The sequence below is a fragment of the Malus sylvestris genome, chromosome 3 (genome assembly GCF_916048215.2).
Source record: "Malus sylvestris chromosome 3, drMalSylv7.2, whole genome shotgun sequence".
In the NCBI taxonomy this organism is placed as follows: domain Eukaryota; kingdom Viridiplantae; phylum Streptophyta; class Magnoliopsida; order Rosales; family Rosaceae; genus Malus; species Malus sylvestris.
Window position 1 is genome coordinate 33,834,087 of NC_062262.1, and position 25,363 is coordinate 33,859,449.

Consider the following 25,363-nt stretch of genomic DNA (forward strand, 5'->3'; position numbering starts at 1 on the left):
CACATTGTTGCAGTTTTTTTTTACTGTTAGTGTTGATTTAGATATTTTGACTTCTCTTTAAAGATGCTAGATATGCCTCACGTGCCCTCGTCATGATCTCAAAATTGAACCAAACATCAAAAGCCACAAAGCAAGATGGGGAATTTTGGGGTGGAAGCACTTTTGCCAAAGTTGGTTGATCTCCAAAAGCAGTCATTTCGCTGTTGTCTTCTCATGCTTCTGATACTCAAAATCTTTCCTTCTGCTTTTTTTTTTCATTCAAGGCTCTTAGCCCTTTGTCATTGTTTGTCATGGCCCTCAGATCAGATCACACTTCTACGATTCCTCCACCACCACCATCCTATCTCGTCAAGTGATTTTTTTTGGTCTAAGATCCAAAAAAAGGTGAGTGCTTTGTTAGGACTCCATTTTCCATGATTCAACTCAACCATGGAGGGACATCATCATGCCAACCATCTATGCTTTCTCTATCCCTTATGGCTTTGCTTTGGAGACCCTTCTTGCCTTTGCGTTCATGGGACCTCACTTCGATCGTGATGCGATATGACTGCCATTTAGGAGAGATTCTACCCTACAACCGGAATCGGGAATATGTACTTTTGCATTGCACTATTAATCACGTGATTAGTTACTGAGATAATAATCACGTGATTAGTGATTAGTTACTGAGATAATAATGTGCCATGTAGGAGAGAATTTGCTCTACACATATATCTACAACAGTCGTACGTACATTACCTCGTTTGATAATGGATCTTAAGATGTGAGATGTGAGATTCGGTGAATTTCCACCTTAGGGTGAAGACCAATCCTGGAACTTTAAAATGGGATTTGTATGCAAATATTGTCTGCCATTGTTAATATGCTTACACGTAGGAGGAAACCATTAAACCAACAGGTTTGAAAGACATCAAACTCCCTAAAAAACTATTTGTCCAGTAACCACATTTGTGCAAACCACCGTATATATCATCCTCGTTGAGATTGGAGGTTTCGAAAAATTAGCAAACAATGCTTTTGGTTTTAGGTGTTCATGCTAAGAATATATGTCGAAATTTCTTCAGTTCTTTTTCCGTGTTTGGATTTTATTTGAGTTGACGTTGTCCTGGAGAGTGCGAGAGTGTTTGTCTTGACTACTTTTGCTGTGGTATTATTCTGCAAGTTAAGCTCGTAATTAACAATTTGTTTACTCACTAATCATGGTTGCTTTTACCTTTTACTTGGTTGAAAATAGAACTTATTTTCTTATGATATTATTCATTTGGTTTGCCACAGGGGTTTGAGGGACAGACAACGATGTTTCACTCATTCGATATGTCCATCACCTTTTTTGTTTTGTGTTTCTGTCCTTTTTTATTTATGTATTTATTCTATAATTTGTAATTATTGATCTGGCTCAATGATGCATTATTTTGCTTCTCATTTTAATCCCATAATGCAATTAATTCTTGGACAGTTGAATTAGATCGAATACTTTTTTTGCTTAACCAGGGTATAACTCCCGTGACAACTATTAATGTTAGTAAGACTTCAAGAATCAAATTCTATAACAAATATCTCACCTATCAAGTGTAAATAATGTTGGGTGTAATAATAGTCGAGCCTAAGGATTGTTCAATTGCGGCGTTTGAAGTGTTTTTTACCATAAAGCCCTAAAACAGTGTTTAAAGTTTTATCGTGAAAGAGAACACTATTTTTTTTTTCTTACTTCACTTTCTTTGGTTTTTTATTGAGAAGAAATTATCAGATACCACAGAAAAACAAAGAACATGCGCAATGACTAATATTTACTTCCTTTTTCAGGTTAAACTGAGTACAATTGCAATGACCAAATGAGGCATTGCTATGTGGCCTAATCTTATACACAACGATCAGTCTACTCTCTCGAAGAGTACTTTAGCAAGGTGGCTATTGATTGTTCCAGGGTCTGAGTACGCAGAGTAGTAAAAGCTCCTTGCAACCGCGAAAAAGGCTTGCTTGATCGAAGATTCTATGGCACCATCCAAAGGCTTTTGCAGCACCATTTGAACAAGCTGCTGCATCTCCAATTCGATTTCCTTAGTTGGTTTGGTGTAGCCTCCGTTTTCATTCACCTGAGAAACATTAAAGCGAAAAAAATAAATAAAAAACAGCCTGATAACATAAACCGTGGGGAAAAGAGTTAACCCTAATGCAGAAATAGGTTTAAATTTCTGACCTTGTGGTTTTGGTTTTGGTCGCAGCGAAGTTTGTTGCAAACTGTGTTGGTGATCTTGACAAGTTGCTCATGCTCTGGAATGGACAACAACAGCCCGTTTGAAAGCAAAAGGCAGGCGGTTTGATTTATTGTTTCCACCAGCAGCTCAGCTTCGTCTTGGTGCATATCTCCTTGCTCTTGCCACTTTAGAAGCCACTTTTCCCACTGTATTTTGATTAATTGAAAATGCAAAAGAAAAAACAATCAAATTCAAGTTTTAGATTTGGGGCTTTTAGATTTTAGGGCTTCAATAAGATTGTTTTTAGATTTTAACCTTAATGGTTTTCAAAATCTAATATAAGTCCCTATTTTTAAAACTTACCATATTAAAGTAATTATAGCACATTTATTATTTATAAACTTACCATTCGAAATTCTTTACCCAACCATAATTATGTTTTTTATTTTGTGCTCTAATCATATTAATAGATAAAAATTTATTCAAAATTCAAATTCTCATTATTAAAAAAATTCAACAACAAAACAAAATCAATTTATACATAATATTCGGTACCTTATTTTATTCATAGGTACAAAAGTATCGGTACATAACTTTAGGTACCTTATATTACTCATAGGTACAGAAGTATCGATTCATAAGTTTTGGTAAGAATATATTGGTACATAACTTTCGGTACGAATGTATCGGTACAAATATGTTGGTACAAAGGTATCGGTAAATTCACGCACAATGAAAACTATATGATAATATATGACCTTTCTTATTGTAAATTATTATTGGCACTTCAAAAATCTCATTTTGCACTCCAAACTTTTTATAATTAAAATGAAAAATACATTTTTGAGGAGTGTAAAATAAGATTTTTGGAGTGTTAATATCAGTCATCTTCTTATTATGGGAAATTAATAATAACTATCAATGATAAATAGCATTTGTATTATTTATGGGAATCAATATATAACCTACAAACAAAAAACTCAATAATTATTACAATCTATTTAATATTAAAAAATTACAATTAAATGCCAAGGATTAAAATTAGTTTTTAATCTTAGATAAGGTTTTATTCAAAAAGTCATCTTAGACAAGGATTAGAATAGAATTTTCTTTGGGGTGATCAGTAGAAATGTGGGTTCGTTTGGATATGTTTTTAAAATGGCTGAAAGCGCTTTTAGAGAAAATGTTTTTGGGTTCCAAAAGCACTTTAAGTGCTTTCTGCAAGAAACAACAGTTATGTGCTTCTTCCAGGAAGCACTTTAAGTGTTTTTTTTCAGGATTTACTTACATTTTTACTAAGGATTGGTTACAAAAACATTTTCACTAAAAGCGCTTTCAATTATTTTAAAAGCACATCTAAACGAGCTAGTTTCTATAGTTGGGTAATGCACATGGAGATTTGGCAGCCAAACAAAGCCAAAAAAAAGTGGGTGTTTTGCACTCACAGCTTGGCGTAGAGGGTGGCTGATGTCTTGGCCATGCGCCACCATGGCGTCAAACGAGAGGCGGTGTAGGGTTGCCAGCAAGGTCTCAACGAGTCCCTGCCCTTTCTTGTTGGTATTCACCTTCCTGTTAACACAAGCCACATGTAACTATGCCTCGTCCAAAATGCCTAAAACTCTTCCACAACGACGGAAAATACAAGGGTCGCCCTTCCATGTAAAATAGCATTCCTTCTTCTTGACAAATAACAATTTAATATGCAAAAATAGCCATACTCGGACTTCATAAAATAAAAATTCATATGTATTTTCTTTGCATTGGGAATGAAAATAAACAAAAGGATAATGCTTTAAACCAATAAAATCTAATAAAAAGCATTTAATAATTAATTAAAAAATTTGAAGGTGCTTTCATTCCATGTCATGCCACATCAGATTTGGCTTCTCGGTTGGAAAACATTAATGTTGTGTCTTTTGTTACCGTTATTGTTGATTTGGACATTTTGACATCTCCTTTGGAGATGCTCTAATAGGCATCAGTAGCTTCCATCATGTAATGCAGAAAGTAATAATTGGTAACATGGATGGGTGTGCGTTATTATCCAATTCTTGGGACTTCCCACTTTTGAGTTGAATATTTGGTGCGTGTATGACACAATAATCTAGTCAAATTAGATTTGCCTTTACATACAAATAACGTATAACATTTACGTACCTAGTTTTGAAATCATGTACAAAGGCCTTCCTTTGAGAAGTTCCTTCCTTGAAATGAGACCCAATTGTCTCAATTAATGAAGCCGTTTTAGCCCATGCAAGTCGCTCGTTGGCTCTTTCCGGCTCGAAAATACTCGCTGCCGCAACAAAATAAGCCATGAGGAGGCTTCTTCTGCTCAATCCATAGTTTTCAAGTTTACATTCTGCGTACCACCTGCATATGCAGTAATTTAATACCGTGTACATGTAAACAATCAAGTTCTAAAAAGTAATTATAATTTGCTATTCATAAATATAATAGATTAGGTTTTGTTGGTTAATACTTTTGAATGTTGTCCCATTCGATCAGATGCAGTGATTGGCAATTGTTGTAATCCAGTTTTGCCAGCTCCAGATACAAGTTATTGCTCACGTAAGGCATCCTAACCAAACAAGTCGTTAGATTCCAAGTTCAGAATTATTAAAAAATATTTGATTAATTAAATAATATGACAAATGATTGGAAGAGAAATGCTAAGGAGACTCTCTATAGACTCTCTCACACCCCATATTTTCGGCACAATGTTTTATAATGTGGATATCGGAATTGACGTTAAATTGGGCAGTGATATAGAATCCATAGATAATCCTATTTTGAGAGAGTTCCCACAACATTTCTCATGATTGGAATTTAAATATGGGGAAAATACAAAATACAAATAAAAATACCTGTAGAGAGTCTTGCCAATCCAGACGTCATCACGGCCACCGTACTGTTGGATGTAGAATCTGGTCTCTAGTCGGGGTAAGCTCGCATACCATGGAAAATCTAGTGCGTACCCAACCTGTTTTATTTGCCTCTTATCTTAAAATATTCTTAGTTATTCTTGGAGAGTTCAATATAAATACGTCAAATCTTAATAAAAAGACAAATCGCAGTTGTAAATCGCTTTATAGTATTGATATACACTCCTTCGCAATCTCTAAAGACAGTTTTGAGTATGACGGTTTGATCGCAACCTGACGTTACTATCTTTGGTATAATATGAGTAGACAAACTTGAAGTTACTAGATCGAGTATTATGTCAACTTTTCTCTGACCCTTTCTGTTTACAATATTCTTGTTATTTTTGGAAAGTACGATAATGGTACGTATAAAACTTAATGAAAGACAAAACACAACTGTTAATGGCTTTATTGTTCTAATATATGTATATAATACTCTTTCGAGATTTTTAGAGAAGTTTCACATCCCGTGAAGTTACAAATTTTATATTATAATATGAATAGACAACATGTTTAATATCTTCTGTCGGTAATGTAACTAAAGAATAATATCAGTAAAAAGCTTCATGTATTATAACAAGTAAGTTGGTAGCATACACCACATGACAATTTGACCATAACGGAAAATTAATTTTGGGAAAATTGACGTTTCATACCTCCCCGGGCAAGTCCTTCGTGATGATCCATTTGTCCAACAGCTCATTAGAAGCTTGTTTTTCCCTCAGAAATTTTGTTGAAAAGTCCTTAGCTTCCTCAAGAATCGTCTCTCCTGGGAACAGTACCTGACTAGCCCTAAACAAGTTGTACATTCCAGTCACAGCTTGTGTGCTTTGCCCAGCAAAGCATATGAACTTATTGCCCTTCTTGAAATGCTGAAACACATCTGTCCTCGTTACCAAATTAGGTTAGTTAATTAGATTTTTTAAATAAACCAACGAAAGTAAAAACATTCACTTTTACCTATGCATGCAGATTGTTACAGTAAAATTACTACATATGTCGTAACAAAACTTACCAGGAGACACTTGGTGGCCATGCAACCTGAGTAGTCTGAATGCCATGGCTGTGTCATCAATATCCTGAACCTCCGAGTTTCTTGCCCAACAAATTCCTTTCTCAGTCCAATATCTATATATAACAGAAGATATTTCAACAATATGATAGTCACACTGAAAAACTAGTTGAATGTGAGTTGTTGAGCATACCTGCTTACGTAATTAACACATTCCTTAAGTTGTGGCTCGAAATATCTCGAGATTCCCAAGCGCTGCAGACGATCCACAACCCATATATGTTCGAACAAGTCAACTGGGTACACATTAGGTACTGAAAAAAGAAGTAGAAGAAGGTAAATTAGGGGTAATATTCGGCTCGAGAGGCGAACTTTGGTCGGAGAAGTTTGGACATATGGCATGCATGCAGTTAAAATAATTAAACAGATATTTCGATAATACTAATTACTGAAAATATGACTTTAGCCCTTCAAACTCAAGTTTCTTTACATAAAACCCGATATTGTCTTTTTGACTAGGCTCCACATAAGAAAATTCATTAATTTTGTTTGCCTTTACACATTTTACATTCTTCAGATGCTTAAAATACCCCTAATTACAATTTTAATGTAGACATTTAATTCTATGCAAATTTGAAGGGAGAGATTAATGGAAAAAAAAATGCATTAATTTAAAATCATTGCATATTAATATATCCTAACAAATTGTATGTTAAGGCAAAAAAGAATTAATAATGTTATACTTTCCTTAAGATGTCTTAATTGTTTTTCAAATTTGCATAAAATTAGACAATTTTAATTTAATCTTGTCATTTTCTTACCAAATGAAAATCTGAAAGAGCACTATAAAACAATTTACCTATATTACAAAAATATAGGTAAATTATTTGGACATGTGTATTAGTAATAAATTTGCCTTGTGTATGTAATGATACATGCAAAATAATTTACCTATAAAATAAAAAATGTTATTTGATTCAAAATAAATTTAGCGCGCACACACACACACATACATATATATATATATATATATATATTAGTAGTAAAATGTGCCCAATATATATAATAATGCATGAAAATAATTCACCTACAAATAAAGGAAATTTGATTAAAAAATAATATATCTACAACTTTTTGTTTATGAATTTCAATTTTTTTTATTACAAACATAATGTACCTACAATATAATTTACCTATTGTTTAATCTTATAAGAAAACAATGTATCTACTATTTTATTTTTATTTTTTATTTTTTTGTCGAATATCTACTGTTTTATTTTAATGGAGATAATTTGTCTTGGTTTAATTTTTACGAAATAATTTAGGCACTGTTTAACTTCACCAAAATAATGGAACTACTATTTTAATTTACCTACAAAATAAATGCTATTTGATTCAATAATTATAGATAAATTATTTTAACACGTATATATAATAACAAACAAAAAATGCCTAATGTATGTAATAATCTAGGAGAAATAATTTACTTACAACATAAAAGAATATTAATTGGTTCTTTGTTGTTTTTATCAAACAATATTAGTTCATGCAAAATAACTGATTGCACAAAGGATTTTTTTTTTCATACGAAAAATGTGCCCATAATTGTTTTTGAACATGGCTAAATTTATATATATATGTTCCTAATATTTATCATACAAGAAAGGTAAAATTTCCATATGGGGTTAATTGCTAATCATAATTAGGGTGAGTAATAATATTTATTGACATAATTAAGGTTTTGTGGCATAAGTTGTAAATATGTGATGATAATTGGTTACATATTTGTCTACATGGTATTCTATTTGAAATTTGGGTTTTATTTGGAAAATAGAGTTTCAAGGGCGTTTTTCAAAAGAACCTATATACTGACACGCTTACCTCCGCCGGTGAACTTGTGAACAGCTTTGGACAAATAATTCATGCAGTTTGGATTTTTGGTTTGCATGAGTGCATAGGCAGTGGAGGCTGGAGAGAACAAGAAAGAGCCATCTTGGGACTGCAGTTTTAGAAGCTTTTCCCAGTCCAAGCCTGCCATTCCTTCCACGCTGTGGAGAAGTGTTGTGGGTACTTTGTGCATTATTTCCCTCGGTATCCTATCCACCATACATGCGCACACCCAGTATTTAATAATGGATCACATACCTGGCATGTCACGGTTATCCACCCATTTCCGGTCCAGAGAGATTATGGGGAATTTCACCATACCCGTAGTCATAGTCAAGCAGACTCATCAGCTTAGAGCATCGAACACGCGACCTCTCATATTTTTTTGTTTATTAGAGAGCCACAGTCCGCGCCCTTACCACTGGACCACTTGCTGTGGTTTGTTAATTACTACATTTAATTCTAAGGAAAACTAATGAAAAAATGCTTGAAAACTTTGAATTTTAACAATAAGGACAAAATAAAGAATAAAGTGAATAGTACCAAGATTGACTTTTTAGTGTAAAAATGTGGTTTTTCGTTAAAGTGAATAGTATCGTGGGTTTTTCGTTAAAACTCCCTTAATTCTATTTAGTAATTGATTCATTTAAATGTGTGTGTAGATATCATTGCCCTTAATAATTACATACATGTAAAAGAGTTCGCACACCCCCAACAGACCAAATTATAATATATCCACAGTGGATAAGGTTGCTTTTTAATTCTCACATAAAAAAAAAACATTAAAATTCCAAAAAAGTATGAGACGTGTATACATATACCTTGTGAGCTTTAGATCTCTCATGGCGTAAATGTCATGCAACACAGGACAATCATCAGGCACGTCCAGGTTTAAACTCCTAGCCAATTCCAGAATCGAAGGAAAGGCAACTTCGAACCCGATTGGCATGTGTTCGGCATTCTCGTTGCCAAGCTTGCTTATGTTCTCCTTGAAATATGTCATTCCTAAGTGTATATCGGCCAAAAAAAAGTACGGTTAAATAACTAAACGCTAACTTTCATTTTGGGTAACACTTTGGCTGACATCATTATGACCCAAAAATGACCGGATAAGATTTCAAACGAGTCGTTACCGCTGTATATATTGAAATACCGACTGGTAGGTTAGCAGTTACCTTTTTCGCACTTGTCGGGATGAACGCTCCATGATTTGAGTGCGACAACGCAAGCTATGGTGTTGAGGATGCGATCATGAGCAGTGAAGATCTCACTATCTCCCCAAGAACCATCTAGCAGTTGGTTGTTGGCAATCCACTGGAGACTGGATGGGAACTGAGGCAAGCCACTGCCTTCCACATCCTCCACTAACGCCACCCAAGCGGTGTCGTACGCCGAAATCGTAATCTCTCCGTCCTCCATCGACTCCAACATCGATTTGACAGTCTCCACGTGTTGCTTGATCTTAATAATTTGTCCAAAATCCTTTCACAAAACAAAAAGGAAAAATCAGAGAAAAACAGAAAAAAGTTGAAGTTGAAAGAAAGGTAAAATATTGCTGAAAGTAGTAGATATGTATTTTTTTGTACCTCTGCAGCTTCATCTCCTTCGATGTCATCCTCCACAATCTCAGGCCACTTTATCACTGGCAGACCATTTTGTAACACGCCTGCATATTCTGATCGTATATATATAATGATATATAAAAATGTATGCACATATTTACTAAACAACAAGAGTAAAAAGGTAAAAAAGAAAAAAAAAAAAGGGAAAGAAAAAAAAAGTAAAAGAATACTGTAGCATAATTACCTTGAGTGCGGGGTTTGGAAACCGCACTGCATTTCGAGAGAAAAACTCTTTTGTCATTAACGCCAAATAGCCATGCACCTGTGAGGAAAGGTGGTGGAATGCGTGGTGAGATAAGTTTTACATGGCCTCAAGTGGTAAAAAAATTGTATATATGAAAATTAATTACTGTGAAGTAAATAACGTGAATTGGATAAAGACAAAGATCTAATGCAAAAAGAAACAGTTGCAGACTATGTGGCAGTTGCTTGCATGAAATACACGAGGTTTAACAAATACTAAGGACAATCCAAGACAGAACCTCACGCCATGGAAGTTCAAGAAAAAAGCAGGAAGAAGAAAGCACTGAGCTATCTCAAAAGAGAAGATCGTATTCAAGAACAGAGTCCAACATTGAAAATACAACAAAATAAATATATGTGAGAAGTTCATGATTAATATCATCGAAACGTTTTGTGATAAAACATCAGACTATCAAAACTCAAAAGATGTCGGAATTGAGAAGATCTTCATCTGCGTGCAAACCCTTTTGATGTTCCACGGAACAAAGAAAGGTGAACAAGTTTTTTCTTGAATTTTCTAGGGAACCAAACACATGCAAGAAAATGGGAAAGAAAATGAAAAGAAAACGAGAAGAAAACAAGATCGATCGGAACAACCAAAGATCGACAATCTTGAAGGAGTTTAAATAAAACCCAGTTGTGAATTAAAAGAAAACAAGGTAAAAGTGATCATATGACTGAGAAAAAAGGTGGAAAATAGAAAATGTCTGGAAGTATTTTCTATCATTTTTGTCTGTGTAGGCAAAATAGAAAGCAAAGAAGTGTGAGAGGGAGAGAAACATAAAAATAATAAAATACATTATCTTAAAAATGAAAAGGTAAATAAACATTGGGAACTCACCCGGTAAATATTTAGGTTGATTAAAGGCAGAGAAGGATGAGGTGGGTCGAAGAGTTGGAACTTGGAGGAGGTGCAACCGTGCAGAGAGAAAAAGTTGAGTGGAATGAGAAGACATGATGATGGTGGGGAAAATTGTGGTTTGCTGCGTGGAGGAAGTAGAAGTAGTGAAAATATATATGAGGAGAGAGAGAGAAGAGGACAGGGAGGGACTTCCCAAGAGATTCCTGCTAGGAGGAAAGGTATCATCCTGAGAGATATATGGAATTGAGGGGAGTCCTGTCCTTTTCCTCTATTTAGGGTTGGTGATCGTTTCAAATTTAGAAAAACGTTGGCGAACATAAAACTTCATTGGGGAGATTATACTTAAAACTGAATGTATAACATATGGTACTTAAATAGTTTATATTTTTTGTGGAAACAAATACCAGAAAATACCTGGAATTTCCAAATGGTTCGATGAAATATGATCCAGCATTAACTCATGAATTAGTCATATTTAGATGAATACACAGGAAAGTTACATAGATTCCAAATGATTCGTTGTGCCTAGTCAATTTTAAATTGTATCTAATTAATCATAAATAACCGTACATATGATCATAGAAAGTGTGGAGGCCTAAGGAAGGGGATCTTCATTTTTTTTTTTAATTGGGGATTAGTTGTAAGGTCCACACCACTTTGAATTTCAACGATTCGAACCATTTATTTTTCAAGTTTAACCTCAATCATTCTTGCAAAATATTAGTCAAATCAGAAATATGTAAGACATCTAATTGAGTTCAAAGAAATTGACGAACACTTTGTTTTACAAGAAACAATTAAATTTCATCGTAATAATCAAATGGTTTCAGATTAAATTGAATTTTGCAAGGATGATCTATGAATCAAAGCTTCCAAAATAGACAGTTCATATTGTTAAAGTTCGACATTGAGTGAGCCCTACAACTAGCCCCCTTTTTTTTCTCAAAAATGAGGATTCCTTTGGATAAATGGCATGTAGATACCATATACGTATGATTTTTTTTAATAAGATTAGGTCAAATGGCAGCATGAATTTTTATTAAAAGTGTGGAGGCCTAAGGAAGGGTATCTTCATTTTGTTTAAAAAAAATTGGGGATTAGTTGTAGGGTCTAGGGTCTACACCACTTTGAATTTCAACGATTCGAACCATCTATTTTTCAAGTTTAACCTCAATCATTTTTGTAAAATATTAGCCAAATCGGAAATGACACACCCCGTCCCGAAGGAGGGCATGCTGGCCGTCACGTGGAAGTGACGTAACCATTTACACAGTACGGAAGCTTTAAATTTACAACTTCTAAGATGATACACCCGAAGGTGAGACCTAATTTTGTCCATTATGTCAGAACACCGTTGAATTCCTCGTAGTCACCACACCTCTGCAATCATGAACCTGGAGGGGCGCAAAACCAAGTTGAGTGGGTCAGTAAAACAAATCTTTTCAAAACAAGCCTTTCTCAAATACGTTGTAACCCCTCTCCGTAAAACTTGTATACTTTCCCAGAAATGTAAAATATAAATATATATATATATATTCTCAAAACTTCAAATCACTATCTCAACATTTTTCATTACAAATATGCCATGCCATGTCTAAATTCAACAGTATAGTATGAATGCATCAACATAGATCAGGTGGAAGAAAATAATCAACCGGAGACCCTACAATGGTCCTGTACGGCTGAATCTAGAGCTCAAAATCTCCTCTAGCCGGAGTCACCTAGTATGACCTGTACGGCACTACACTGCACATAAGTCGGAACTACCTAATGTAGTCTGTACGACTTAATGGTTAATATTACGCTCTAGTGCTTCTCTCATCAATCATCTGTGCACATAATCTAAGGTCACCTACCAGTCGGAACCCCTCTAATGGTCTGTACGACTGGCATGTCGGAACCACTTCTAGTGGTCTGTACGACTAGCATCTACTTGGATCCAAGGTGAGCGTGCGATGCAGGGTGAATAATATAAGCACTAATACCAAGGTGCAGGTTATGAGCTCATCATATCTCAACATCATCATAACAATAATAAATACTCACCTGATACTCACCTGTGCGTCCACCGCACCAATTCATACATATGCATCATATATCAATTCATACTTTTCATATAATTTCATGCATGGCAATTCGATTCACATTTCAATATACTTTTCATATACTTTCATGCATGGCATTTCAAATCACATTTTTCATATGAATCTACGCATGGCATTTGAAAACATACTTTCATTAAATTTCGATTTCTGGGAAAACGTCAAGTATATATATATATATACGGAAAACAAAACTGCCCACTCACAGATACGTCGACGTCTCGTAGGTCCCTGAGCCTCCCTTAGCCATGCCCAACGTCTGCATAAGCCTCGCCTATACGAGAAGTAACCGAAATAACGTTATTTAACGCATAAACCAACTCTAGCTAATAACTTCTCATATTTTGCTCAAATTGGGTTATATACCACGGTGACCTACACAACCTCAGGATCATCACCATATTTTTAAAATAATTTTTCGAGGCCTCACGCGCCCCCACGCGCCGAAATAGGCACGGGTCTACGCGCCCCCACGCGCGGCCACGTGCATTGCATGCTGACGGCGTCAGTTAACGCCGTCAGGAATATTTCGTTAAAAACCCCGAATATTCTGTTAAACTTAACCCTATACCGTTACTGCTGTTAGGAATATTCCGTTAAAACTAACGGAATATTCCTGTTTCTTCTCCGGTCTTCCCTCGCCGGACTCCGGTCACCGGAAAACTGGGAAATTTTTCCAACTCACTATTCTCACTCGTTTTTCATCCATTTTTCTCATACTTTATACCTAAATGAAACCCTAAGTGTGTACTAACACGTTGGACTAGTTTTAAGGTCTAAAAACCACAAAATCTCACCGGAGAAATTCGAAGAAAACCGGCCAAATTTGCAGCTCGTGATCCTGACGTCCAATTCCTTCAAACGAAGCACTCCGAGCTTCCTTAGGACTTCCTAAAACTCACTGTGAGCTTGGTTTGGCCTAAAACACAACCAATTCAAAGTTCATGAACAGTAGCAATCTCGGAGCTTGAGTTTTCTACGTGAAATCGAGGGGATTCTTACCTGAAAACAGTATGGATGTGTTCGTATGGTCCTCACGAACACGATGGTACCTTCATCGACCTTAAATTGTGAAGTTTTCAAGGGTCTTGGGGGTGTCCGTACGTTCAAGAGGGAGAGAGAGACAGAGAATGAAGAACTACGAAGAAGAGAGAGAGAGACAGTATGCGGGAAATGGGGATGGAAATGAGGTGGGAGGTCCTACCTAAACCCCAACCACGAAATTATAACATAAAAATGTAATTCTAGGTCTAAGTTCCTAAACTAAATGATATTTTAATTACCAATAGTTTAGAAGCTTAGATAAATCAACGTCAAATTACGCACTTTAGTTTCGTTTAGGGACATTTTCGTAATTTCACGCCCTCGGAATTAAAAATTCCGGGACGGGCTGTGACAATCTCCCATCCTTATAGAATTTCGTCCCCGAAATTCAAGCGACCAACTAAATCATCTATACTCATACAATAGCCTCGGGTAAATCTCTCTCATCCGATTCTCCTTCTCCCACATAATTTTCTACTGAATGGTTTCTTCACAAAACTTTTACCAATTACACTGTCATTCTCAGTACTTTCTTTTTCCAATTCAAAGTCGTCATTGGTTGCTCATCAAGTCGAATCCGGATTAATCTCCAAAGGTTGAACCAGAATCATATGCGGCGAATCTACAACATGGTGACAATGCGTCGAAATATAAAATACATTATGCACCTTAGCCAATTCTGAAGGCATCACAACTTGTATGCAACTTCATCGATTCCTTTAGTGATCAAAACGGTCTGATGTGTTTAAGACTTATCTTGTCTTTCTTTCCAAATCTCACTATTTCTTTTCATGGTGAAATTTCCAAAAATATCGAATCATGAAACACATCATGCACTTACGACAACTCTGGAAGCAATTCAAATCTGTAAGCAACTTCACCAACTTTTCGATGATCACATAAAGTCCGATGCGCTTAGGATTTAACTTGCCTTCCTTTCCAGACCGAATCATACTTTTCTAAGATGAAATCTTAAATGATATAAAATCATCTACGTTATACACTTAATTAGTGGCATATCCATCTGTTAATCTCTTTTGCCATGCTTGGCTACTTTCAGGTTAAACTTAATCACCTGAATACTTTGAGGAGACTCATCCATAGTCTCAGGGTCTACTAAAACTCTTTCGTGATCGAATCTTCCTCTACCCAGAAGCATTCCATCCACAAATCAGCAAAAATCGACACACACATGACACGTTTCATGGACCTTATGGCGTTACTTCGGAAACTAGCGTAACCAACATACTTAAGAAACTCAGCAGTTCCGTAACCCAATTCTCTTTTCCATAAAACAAATAAGTACTGTTGTACTGTCTGGGAAAGGTTGTTACTCAACACTGGAGTAAATGTACTAACTTGGTACGTTGACCAACTATCACTTCAAATTCGATCATAACCATCTTGTATACAAGGAAGCTTGTACACATAATCTCAAGTAATATTTTTCCATTTCCGCTGCGAAACAGAAAATAGCTGTCTCAATCCAAAGGTTTATTTCTTTCTGCCTCAATCAGCTAACCAATAAAAATGTCGAATGGTATAATAAATCTTATTACTTTTGGAATATTGCAGGAGCTGAACAGTGTGCTTCATCCAAAATTACTTGCTTTAAACCCACGGCATTAGGCACATACGTTCTGTTTTCTTGTATTCCTATGCCATCCGATTCTCGAACCCTGTAATCATTCTTTTTCCCTTCTTTCCTTGCCTTGGTTAATTCTTAAATTTCTTCGTTAACCATTTGAGTTTCGAGTACGACCTTACCAAAAAGACTTAACTTGAAAATTAGCAAGTACGGCTTCTTCTCGATCTTCCATTCCACAAGAAGACAATCATGGCAAGCGTGCCAGACATTAATTCTTACTGTAGTCTTCTCACCAAGTGCTTCAGCTAGAACAATTTTACGATCACCCTGGTCGTACAATCATAATCACTAAGTAACTCAATCCACCTTTGTTGTCTAAGATTAATATCCTTCTGAGTAAGCAGATATTGGAGACTCTTTTGATTCGTAAAATCTTGCATTCTCGCCAAAATATAATGTCTCCATAACTTCACCGCAAGGATGGTAATCGAATTTTCCAAATCACAAGTAGGGTAATTCATCTCATGAGGTTCCATTTGCCGTGAAACATATGCAATCACCCTAACATTTGCATCAATACATAACCAAGAACATTTAATGTAACATCACCATAAACCGATAATTACCGCTATCTTCTGGGAATACTAAAATACGTGCATGAGTGAGGAAATATTTTAGTTGTTGAATCCTTTGCTCACAATTTCCTTCCCACTCATACATAACCTCTTTTCTCAATAATCTCGTCAATGACAAGCAATGACTGAAAAATCTTTCACAACCATCCAAGATAGCCTGGTAAGCTAAGAAATTCCGAATCTCAATTACGGCTCGTGGTTATTCCAAATTCTCAATTTCTGCTACCTTTTAGGAATTCACTTGAATACCTTAAGAATATATAACATATCCCATAAATGCTACTTGATTCACCCAACATTAGCATTTGCTAAACTTAGCATACAACCAACGTTCTCTCAATCTTTGCTTCACCGACTTAATATGTTTACATGCTCTGCTCTGGCTCAGAATATACCAGAATATCGTCAATGAAAAATGATATCAATCTATCAAGGCATTCCTGGAATACTTCATCCATCAACTCATAAAACAGCATGAGTATCCGTATAGCATCACCAAAATTCATAAAGACCATAACAAGTCCAGAAAACAATCTTAGGAACAACGTCACACATAATCTTCAATTGGTAATAAACAGACCTCCAGTCAATCTTTGAAAATACACAAATACCTTTGAGCTGATCAAATAAACATCGGTACACAACAATGGATAACGGTCCTCAATCGTTACCCGATTTAATTGCCTATAATCAATGGATAGTCTTAAAGTCCATTTTCTTTCTCACCAACGAATTGGGGCTCCTCAAAAGTGTTGTACTAGGTTGAATGAAACTTTTATCAACCAATTCTCTCAACTGAATTTCCAATTCCCTTAACTAATCATGAACTAATCTTTAACATAAAATTTATACCTGGCAACAAATCAATAGTGAACCCCACATCTCTGCCTGAAGGCAATCCAGGTAAACTCTCAGGGAAAACATTAAGAAAGTGTTCACTCACCTTTACATTTTCCAAACTACTAGGAGCAACATTATGTAGTACCGCATAAGCTAAGTACCCTTGTAACCTTTTGATAACAATCTCTTTGCTCTCACAGCATAATAACGGCTTAACTCAATCCACTTTGCATGCCCACCAAAGTAACCTTTGATCAATCAAATCGATGGAAAGTAACTGGTTTCCCTTAGCAATCCATCTTGTCATGATTGGAACGCAACTAAACTATGCCTAAAATCACTTCCAATTCATCGATGTCCCACGAAATAAGATTCACTGGCATAACTATATCTTTCACCCTTACTGAACACCTTGAATAACACCAAACTCATGTAGGTAACCTACCTGTTTACTTGCTTAACAGATCCAACGAATAAGTTATAAATATTACGGTCTGCAGCCCGCAATACAGATAACTCATTGTTGTCTCGATAAGTAAGTAACAATTCCTGAAGGTGTAATACTATCATCTTGTTCTTCATTAAAAATACACATATACGCCTCGATCATGCTCCAACATTACTTTCTTTGGCAACATTGTCCATAATAAGGATTATATCAGCCGGAGTCAGCTAGTATGACCTGTACGGCTGAGTCTAAGCTCATCCATCCATGTTAACACATAAGTCGGAGTCACCTATAGTGACCTGTATGACTTACTCAACAATTATCCCAGTAATACGTCGGCCGGATCCACATCTTGTGGCCTGTATGGCCGAGCCTATAACTCACCAATTTCTCATGTGTCAGCCGGATCCACCTCTTGTGGCCTGTACGGCTGAACATTTAACTCATCAAATATCTCTGTACCCACAGTCAATCCGACCAAACTACTAAGTTCGTAAACCTGCTGAATCGATACTATGGTGTCATGGAAAACTGTTGGGTACAACTGATTCTAGGGACAATTCGTAACTCTATGTCCCATCTGTCCACATGAACACATTCACTGATTCCCACACTTTCCAAAGTGTCTAATATTGTACATACGGCACAAATGTACCTTTCCTTTATTCAAATCACCTTGTCTCTGAAATCTGGGATTACCGGTAAATCTATCACTTTGACTCTGACCAGTGGCATTAAAACCTCAGCTGGAAAAATTAGTTCTAACTTCACTTCTTTTGAAGCTCTGAGTCTTTCGATATCCTTGATATGACAGATCATTAACTTTATCGTCTTTCATCTAATTCCCATTCTTTTCTTATTTCTCTTTACTCTAGCTGATCATATTCTCAGAGTCCTCAAGGCTCAACAACATCTCGTATACTCTTGGTAAGAAATACAATGGATAGTGGTCACCCAAAAATACCACTTCCTTTTGTCACCCAGCCTAAAACAACATAACACCTCAACCAAAATAGCAGCAATATCTGAATGGAAACGAGGCTAGTCTGAAAACTTTCTATAATACTCACTTGCGGTCATCTTCCTTGATTCACATTTGCAAACTCTTGCTTACTACCATCATAATATGCCAGAGGAATAATTCTTTTCCTTAACAAGTCCTTAAACAATTCTCAATCGGCTGTTTCCTCCGGTGTCAATGATTAATACTCCTGTTTCCACCAGGATACAAGTTCATAACCCAAAACCAGGTAGTCATCTCGACCCATCTGTCCGCAGGAAGATTCCTTTGACTTGCAAAATCTGAAACATCTTTTCCAAATGGTTAAGCCGTAACTCCGCTCCCTCAGGTTCATCATTTCTATTAAGTGATTCAAATTCAACTCATAATAAGTCTCCAATGGTTAATTTAGGTAATAGACTGAATCACCATAGTAATAGTTTCCCCTACACTGCTATATCAGGGAGACTAGGTTCATCTGAACTACGTGGCTTGCTACGAGGCGGTATAGTTCTGACAGAATTCACTCGGAAATTCTCAAGATGTCCAGGATTGCAACTAAGCTCTGATACCAACTGACACACCCCGTCCCGAAGGAGGGCATGCTGGCCGTCACGTGGAAGTGACGTAACCATTTACACAGTACGGAAGCTTTAAATTTACAACTTCTAAGATGATACACCCGAAGGTGAGACCTAATTTTGTCCATTCTGTCAGAACACCGTTGAATTCCTCGTAGTCACCACACCTCTGCAATCATGAACCTGGAGGGGCGCAAAACCAAGTTGAGTGGGTCAGTAAAACAAATCTTTTCAAAACAAGCCTTTCTCAAATACGTTGTAACCCCTCTCCGTAAAACTTGTATACTTTCCCAGAAATGTAAAATATAAATATATATATATATTCTCAAAACTTCAAATCACTATCTCAACATTTTTCATTACAAATATGCCATGCCATGTCTAAATTCAACAGTATAGTATTAATGCATCAACATAGATCAGGTGGAAGAAAATAATCAACCGGAGACCCTACAATGGTCCTGTACGGCTGAATCTAGAGCTCAAAATCTCCTCTAGCCGGAGTCACCTAGTATGACCTGTACGGCACTACACTGCACATAAGTCGGAACTACCTAATGTAGTCTGTACGACTTAATGGTTAATATTACGCTCTAGTGCTTCTCTCATCAATCATCTGTGCACATAATCTAAGGTCACCTACCAGTCGGAACCCCTCTAATGGTCTGTACGACTGGCATGTCGGAACCACCTCTAGTGGTCTGTACGACTAGCATCTACTTGGATCCAAGGTGAGCGTGCGATGCAGGGTGAATAATATAAGCACTAATACCAAGGTGCAGGTTATGAGCTCATCATATCTCAACATCATCATAACAATAATAAATACTCACCTGATACTCACCTGTGCGTCCACCGCACCAATTCATACATATGCATCATATATCAATTCATACTTTTCATATAATTTCATGCATGGCAATTCGATTCACATTTCAATATACTTTTCATATACTTTCATGCATGGCATTTCAAATCACATTTTTCATATGAATCTACGCATGGCATTTGAAAACATACTTTCATTAAATTTCGATTTCTGGGAAAACGTCAAGTATATATATATATATACGGAAAACAAAACTGCCCACTCACAGATACGTCGACGTCTCGTAGGTCCCTGAGCCTCCCTTAGCCATGCCCAACGTCTGCATAAGCCTCGCCTATACGAGAAGTAACCGAAATAACGTTATTTAATGCATAAACCAACTCTAGCTAATAACTTCTCATATTTTGCTCAAATTGGGTTATATACCACGGTGACCTACACAACCTCAGGATCATCACCATATTTTTAAAATAATTTTTCGAGGCCTCACGCGCCCCCACGCGCCGAAATAGGCACGGGTCTACGCGCCCCCACGCGCGGCCACGTGCATTGAATGCTGACGGCATCAGTTAACGCCGTCAGGAATATTCCGTTAAAAACCCCGAATATTCTGTTAAACTTAACCCTATACCGTTACTGCTGTTAGGAATATTCCGTTAAAACTAACGGAATATTCCTGTTTCTTCTCCGGTCTTCCCTCGCCGGACTCCGGTCACCGGAAAACTGGGAAATTTTTCCAACTCACTATTCTCACTCGTTTTTCATCCATTTTTCTCGTACTTTATACCTAAATGAAGCCCTAAGTGTGTACTAACACGTTGGACTAGTTTTAAGGTCTAAAAACCACAAAATCTCACCGGAGAAATTCGAAGAAAACCGGCCAAATTTGCAGCTCGTGATCCTGACGTCCAATTCCTTCAAACGAAGCACTCCGAGCTTCCTTAGGACTTCCTAAAGCTCACTGTGAGCTTGGTTTGGCCTAAAACATAACCAATTCAAAGTTCATGAACAGTAGCAATCTCGGAGCTTGAGTTTTCTACGTGAAATCGAGGGGATTCTTACCTGAAAACAGTATGGATGTGTTCGTATGGTCCTCACGAACACGATGGTACCTTCATCGACCTTAAATTGTGAAGTTTTCAAGGGTCTTGGGGGTGTCCGTACGTTCGAGAGGGAGAGAGAGACAGAGAATGAAGAACTACGAAGAAGAGAGAGAGAGACAGTATGCGGGAAATGGGGATGGAAATGAGGTGGGAGGTCCTACCTAAACCCCAACCACGAAATTATAACATAAAAATGTAATTCTAGGTCTAAGTTCCTAAACTAAATGATATTTTAATTACCAATAGTTTAGAAGCTTAGATAAATCAACGTCAAATTACGCACTTTAGTTTCGTTTAGGGACATTTTCGTAATTTCACGCCCTCGGAATTAAAAATTCCGGGACGGGCTGTGACAGGAAATATGTAAGACATCTAATTGAGTTCAAAAAAATTGACGAACACTTTGTTTTACAAGAAACAATTAAATTTCATCGTAATAATCAAATGGTTTCAGATTAAATTGAATTTTGCAAGGATGATATATGAATCGAAGCTTCTAAAATAGACAGTTCAGATTGTTAAAGTTCGACATTGAGTGAGCCCTACAACTAGCCCCCTTTTTTTTCCTCAAAAATGAGGATTCCTTTGGATAAATGGCATGTAGATACCATATACGTACGATTTTTTTAATAAGATTAGGTCAAATGGCAGCATGAATTTTTATTAATCTACTCTATATTTTTTATACCTGTATTACAAATTAATTATATTCTATTTACTTATATCAAATGTTTTTTTGATAATCTATTTTAAATCAATTGCTTATCTTCCTATATCATAGATTTTGTAATTAATCTTCCTCCATGTTTTTTATTTGTATTTACCTGTATTACTGTGACGACCCGTCCCAAATTTTATTATTTTATAAATGTTAAAATGTGAATTTACGAGAATACCCTAGAGGCGAGGGTATTGATTTCCGTTGATCACTAGTTCACAACGCGTATGAATTATTATTGCTATTATTTTAAGGGTGGTTGAGAAAAAAAAAAGTCTACGGGAAGGAAGAAGAAGAGAGAACTGGACAGAAAGGAAAAAAAAAAAGGATGGGCACTGCCCAATCGGAAATGAGTGGGGGAGGTGAGGAACGAATCAAGGAGAGACCAGGGAGGGAAAGGAGAAAGGTGAGTGACACCCAACCATGACCTATTTTCCCCTTGACCCGTTTTCGACCCGCAACCCTCAACCCATTTCCACCATACTTTCCGATGGTTTCCATCGGATTTTTCCACGAAATAGACCCAGCCACCACTCCCAAACACCATCTAGCCCTTCCATCTTCCTATTACACCTCAAAAATCAAGGGTTTTGGCTTTAAAATTGGGAGAAACCGCACGGGGGGTGCGGCGGATTTGGGTTCAATTTACCTAAATCTGAAACTAATCACACCCATCTCTACCACCATTAGACTTTCCTTGAGGTATGGAACAAGCCCAATCAGTTGTAGGGGCGGTGGATCATCGAGGAGGAAGAATTGAAGCACACCATTTTCTAGGGTTCCGGCGGGTTTGAGCAAAATTGGAGCTTTTTCCGGCCAAATTGTACTTGGCCACATGCGGCGATGGTTCGTGATGTCTCGACAAATAGGGAGTCGTGGCACGGACCTCAGGTGAGTGGATCTTTTCCATTCTATCGTGTATTTTATATATTTATGTGATAGACAATTCCATAAATGTTTATAAATCGATTATTGCTTATGATTAATGTGAATGCTTTGAAATACTATAGTGAACTACGAATGGCTTGATCCCTGTTTAGGGTACGTAGGCAGTCTAAAGAGACGTTAGATGCATCCATACATTATTTGAAACAAAAACCTTGTTTTGGGAATTGAGCAATGTGAAGGAAATTGGTGAAAATATGAGATTTAACCTTATGTTTTTAGTAATTGGATGTTGGTCATAAATCAATGTGGAAGGAATCAAGAAACTGAAATAAGGAAACGTAAGTAATGACAGTTAATTAAACTAGTGTTTAGTTGGACTTATCTCCAATAATTATTTCCGAAAATAAGTAACTCGGGAGTAGGGCGTTATAGATTGTGCATTTTACGCCACATTATATATATATATATATGTATATATATTGGAAAAATACTACGATATGGTTGAGTTTTAGATTTGCATTATGGCATATCCATGTGTATACTACCTACACAAAATTATTATGAATGCTTTGAAGTGCGAAGATGAATGCGGAACACACAAGTAAGTTCAGATGAGTTATGGTATTTGTTGAAATGATTGAGTTATGGCATGATCACATTATGTTTTAGGCAACTCCGACATTGTCGTACAGGTTGCCTATGAGTTGTATATGTCATATGAGATTGCTTTAGTTATGCGAGATATGATGAAATGCATTTAGAGCTCATAAACCTGCACCCCGGTGTTAATGCTCCCGCTCGTGGCCAAGGCACAGTCCTTCACTTAATGTTCACCTCCCGCACCTTACGCTCACCTTGGATCCAAGGTAGGTGCACAGACCTGTTGTACATACCACTATAGGTGGTTCTGACTCGTAGATGACCCGCGATTATTCGCACAGTCTTCACGTGATCGTAGCACTCGAGCGTATTTATTGACACCCAGTCCTGTCGTACAGACCACTTTAGGTGGTTCCAACTCGTGTGCAGGTATACTTATTGAGATATGGATAAGTCGTACAGGTCACTAGAGGTGACTCCCGACTTATGAGCTAGCATATGTGATGAGATATGGATAAGTCGTACAGGTCACTAGAGGTGACTCCCGACTTATTAGCTAGCATATGTGATGTGATATGGATAAGTCGTACAGGTCACTAGAGGTGACTCCCGACTTATAAGTCGTACAGGTCACTAGAGGTGACTTCCGACTTATTAGCTAGCATATGTGATGAGATATGGATAAGTCATACAAGTCACTAGAGGTGACTCCCGACTTATGAGCTAGCATATGTGATGAGATATGGATAAGTCGTACAGGTCACCAAAGGTGACTCTCGACTTATGAGCTAGCATATGTGATGAGATATGGATAAGTCGTACAGGTCACCATAGGTGACTCCGACTTGCGTGCTAGTATGGGTTATTAATCACATGATTATTGATATTGCTGATGAGACGCTGTGTTATGGTATATTTATGGTTTACTGTTGATATACTTTTGATTTCACATTGATACGTGGTATGATTTTCTGGAATCTATATAGGTGTTGCAGCGAGGGGTTATAATGTTTTAGATGGTTTCTATTCAAATTTCATTTCTAGGGCCACTCACCCTTGTTTTGTTTTCCCCCTCCAGGTTTTATTAGTTGAGCTTACTTATCGTCGAAGATTCGTGGCGATTCTTAGTATTGGAGATTCTTTCGAGGGTACGATCCTTAATCCACTTTATTGTACTTACTTATGCTTTAACGTCACGTGTGAAGTGGGTTCCTTCCCGCTCACCAGCGTACTCTGGTATTTAGTCACTCTTAGGTTTAAATATATTCACATTTTTCCACATCATCACACTTTATGGCTTCGTCACCTTCCAGATGTCGGCCAACGCAGCTCAATTCGGAGTCCTAGTGGACATTCTGGGTTGGGGTGCGTCAATTACAAACTAATTATACTTTATCCCCTGTATAACATGTTTAGTTATTTATCTAACTATACCATAGTATATGTTCTCTTCACATTTGAATTATATATTTGCATCTATAAATGATTTAATTAAAAATCAATGAACAGGAAATTTGACAAAAGTACTTAGTACAACAATTATTTGAATATATAATTATTTTATTCTAGGGATAGTTGTCTTCGCTTTTGGGCTACTAACTAGCACTATAGTAATATAGTTGAGTGCATTAAGATGATGTAAAAGAAGCATCTATCTAATCATTTGTAAATAAAATAGTATAAAAACAATATAATACGTAGTGCTAGGGAAACCTATTGTGGCTTATTTTAATCTAATAGGAAGAGAGGGAAGGAGCGGCAAAGTGGGAGAGAGAGTAGAGAGAGATGTGTTTGTATGGTTATGTAGATGATGCATTATTCATCCTACACAATGCCTTTATTGAGTGCATTAAGATGATGTAAAAGAAGTATCTACCTAATCATTTGTAAATAAAAAAAAGGGGTTTTATCATAAATGGTCTTTGAAATTGACTATCACCATCAAGATGGTTCCTAAAATTAAAAATCAATCAATGTAGTCCTTAAAAATAAGTGTCGCAAATCAATGTGATCATTCCGTCACAATTTTGTTAAAAAATCTGTTAAATGCTCCTTAATTGACAACTTTTTAGTCTTCTTAGCTGTAGGATTAGGGCAGCATGAATTTTTATTTATCTACTCTATTCTTTTTTTTATATATATACTTGTAATACAGATTTTGTATTTTAATACCTCTGTCCAGAAAAAATGAGCACTGATATACAACTAGATAATAAAGATTCTATTACCTTTGACCAAATAACTG

General features: G+C 36.6%; 1 protein-coding gene across 2 annotated transcripts; it reads right to left on the reverse strand.

Annotated features, from left to right (window-relative positions):
• Window positions 1-1,774: 1,774 nt before the first annotated feature.
• LOC126615623 ((-)-kolavenyl diphosphate synthase TPS14, chloroplastic-like) lies at window positions 1,775-10,929 on the reverse strand. Of its 2 annotated transcripts, XM_050283478.1 has the most exons (15): window positions 10,722-10,929; window positions 9,822-9,899; window positions 9,602-9,690; window positions 9,191-9,497; window positions 8,837-9,020; window positions 8,010-8,224; window positions 6,322-6,442; window positions 6,132-6,244; window positions 5,773-5,999; window positions 5,060-5,175; window positions 4,675-4,773; window positions 4,353-4,565; window positions 3,641-3,764; window positions 2,198-2,401; window positions 1,775-2,093 (listed from the first exon to the last, which is right to left on the reverse strand). In XM_050283478.1, the coding sequence occupies exons 1-15, from the start codon at window positions 10,834-10,836 to the stop codon at window positions 1,872-1,874; spliced, it is 2,427 nt and encodes an 808-aa protein (XP_050139435.1). In that variant the 5' UTR covers window positions 10,837-10,929; the 3' UTR covers window positions 1,775-1,871. The 2 variants fall into 2 exon arrangements, with proteins under 2 accessions (XP_050139435.1, XP_050139436.1); XM_050283479.1 differs by lacking the exons at window positions 8,010-8,224; window positions 8,837-9,020.
• Window positions 10,930-25,363: the final 14,434 nt, after the last annotated feature.

Bases quoted from the DNA above. Each gene is read 5' to 3' on its own strand.
- LOC126615623 (XM_050283478.1), bottom strand. From the start codon at position 10,836: ATGTCTTCTCATTCCACTCAACTTTTTCTCTCTGCACGGTTGCACCTC. The intron at 9,691-9,821 runs GTAATTATGCTA...ATATACGATCAG, and splicing joins TTCCAAACCCCGCACTCAAG to AATATGCAGGCGTGTTACAA. The intron at 6,000-6,131 runs GTAAGTTTTGTT...TAACGAGGACAG, and splicing joins TGGCCACCAAGTGTCTCCTG to ATGTGTTTCAGCATTTCAAG.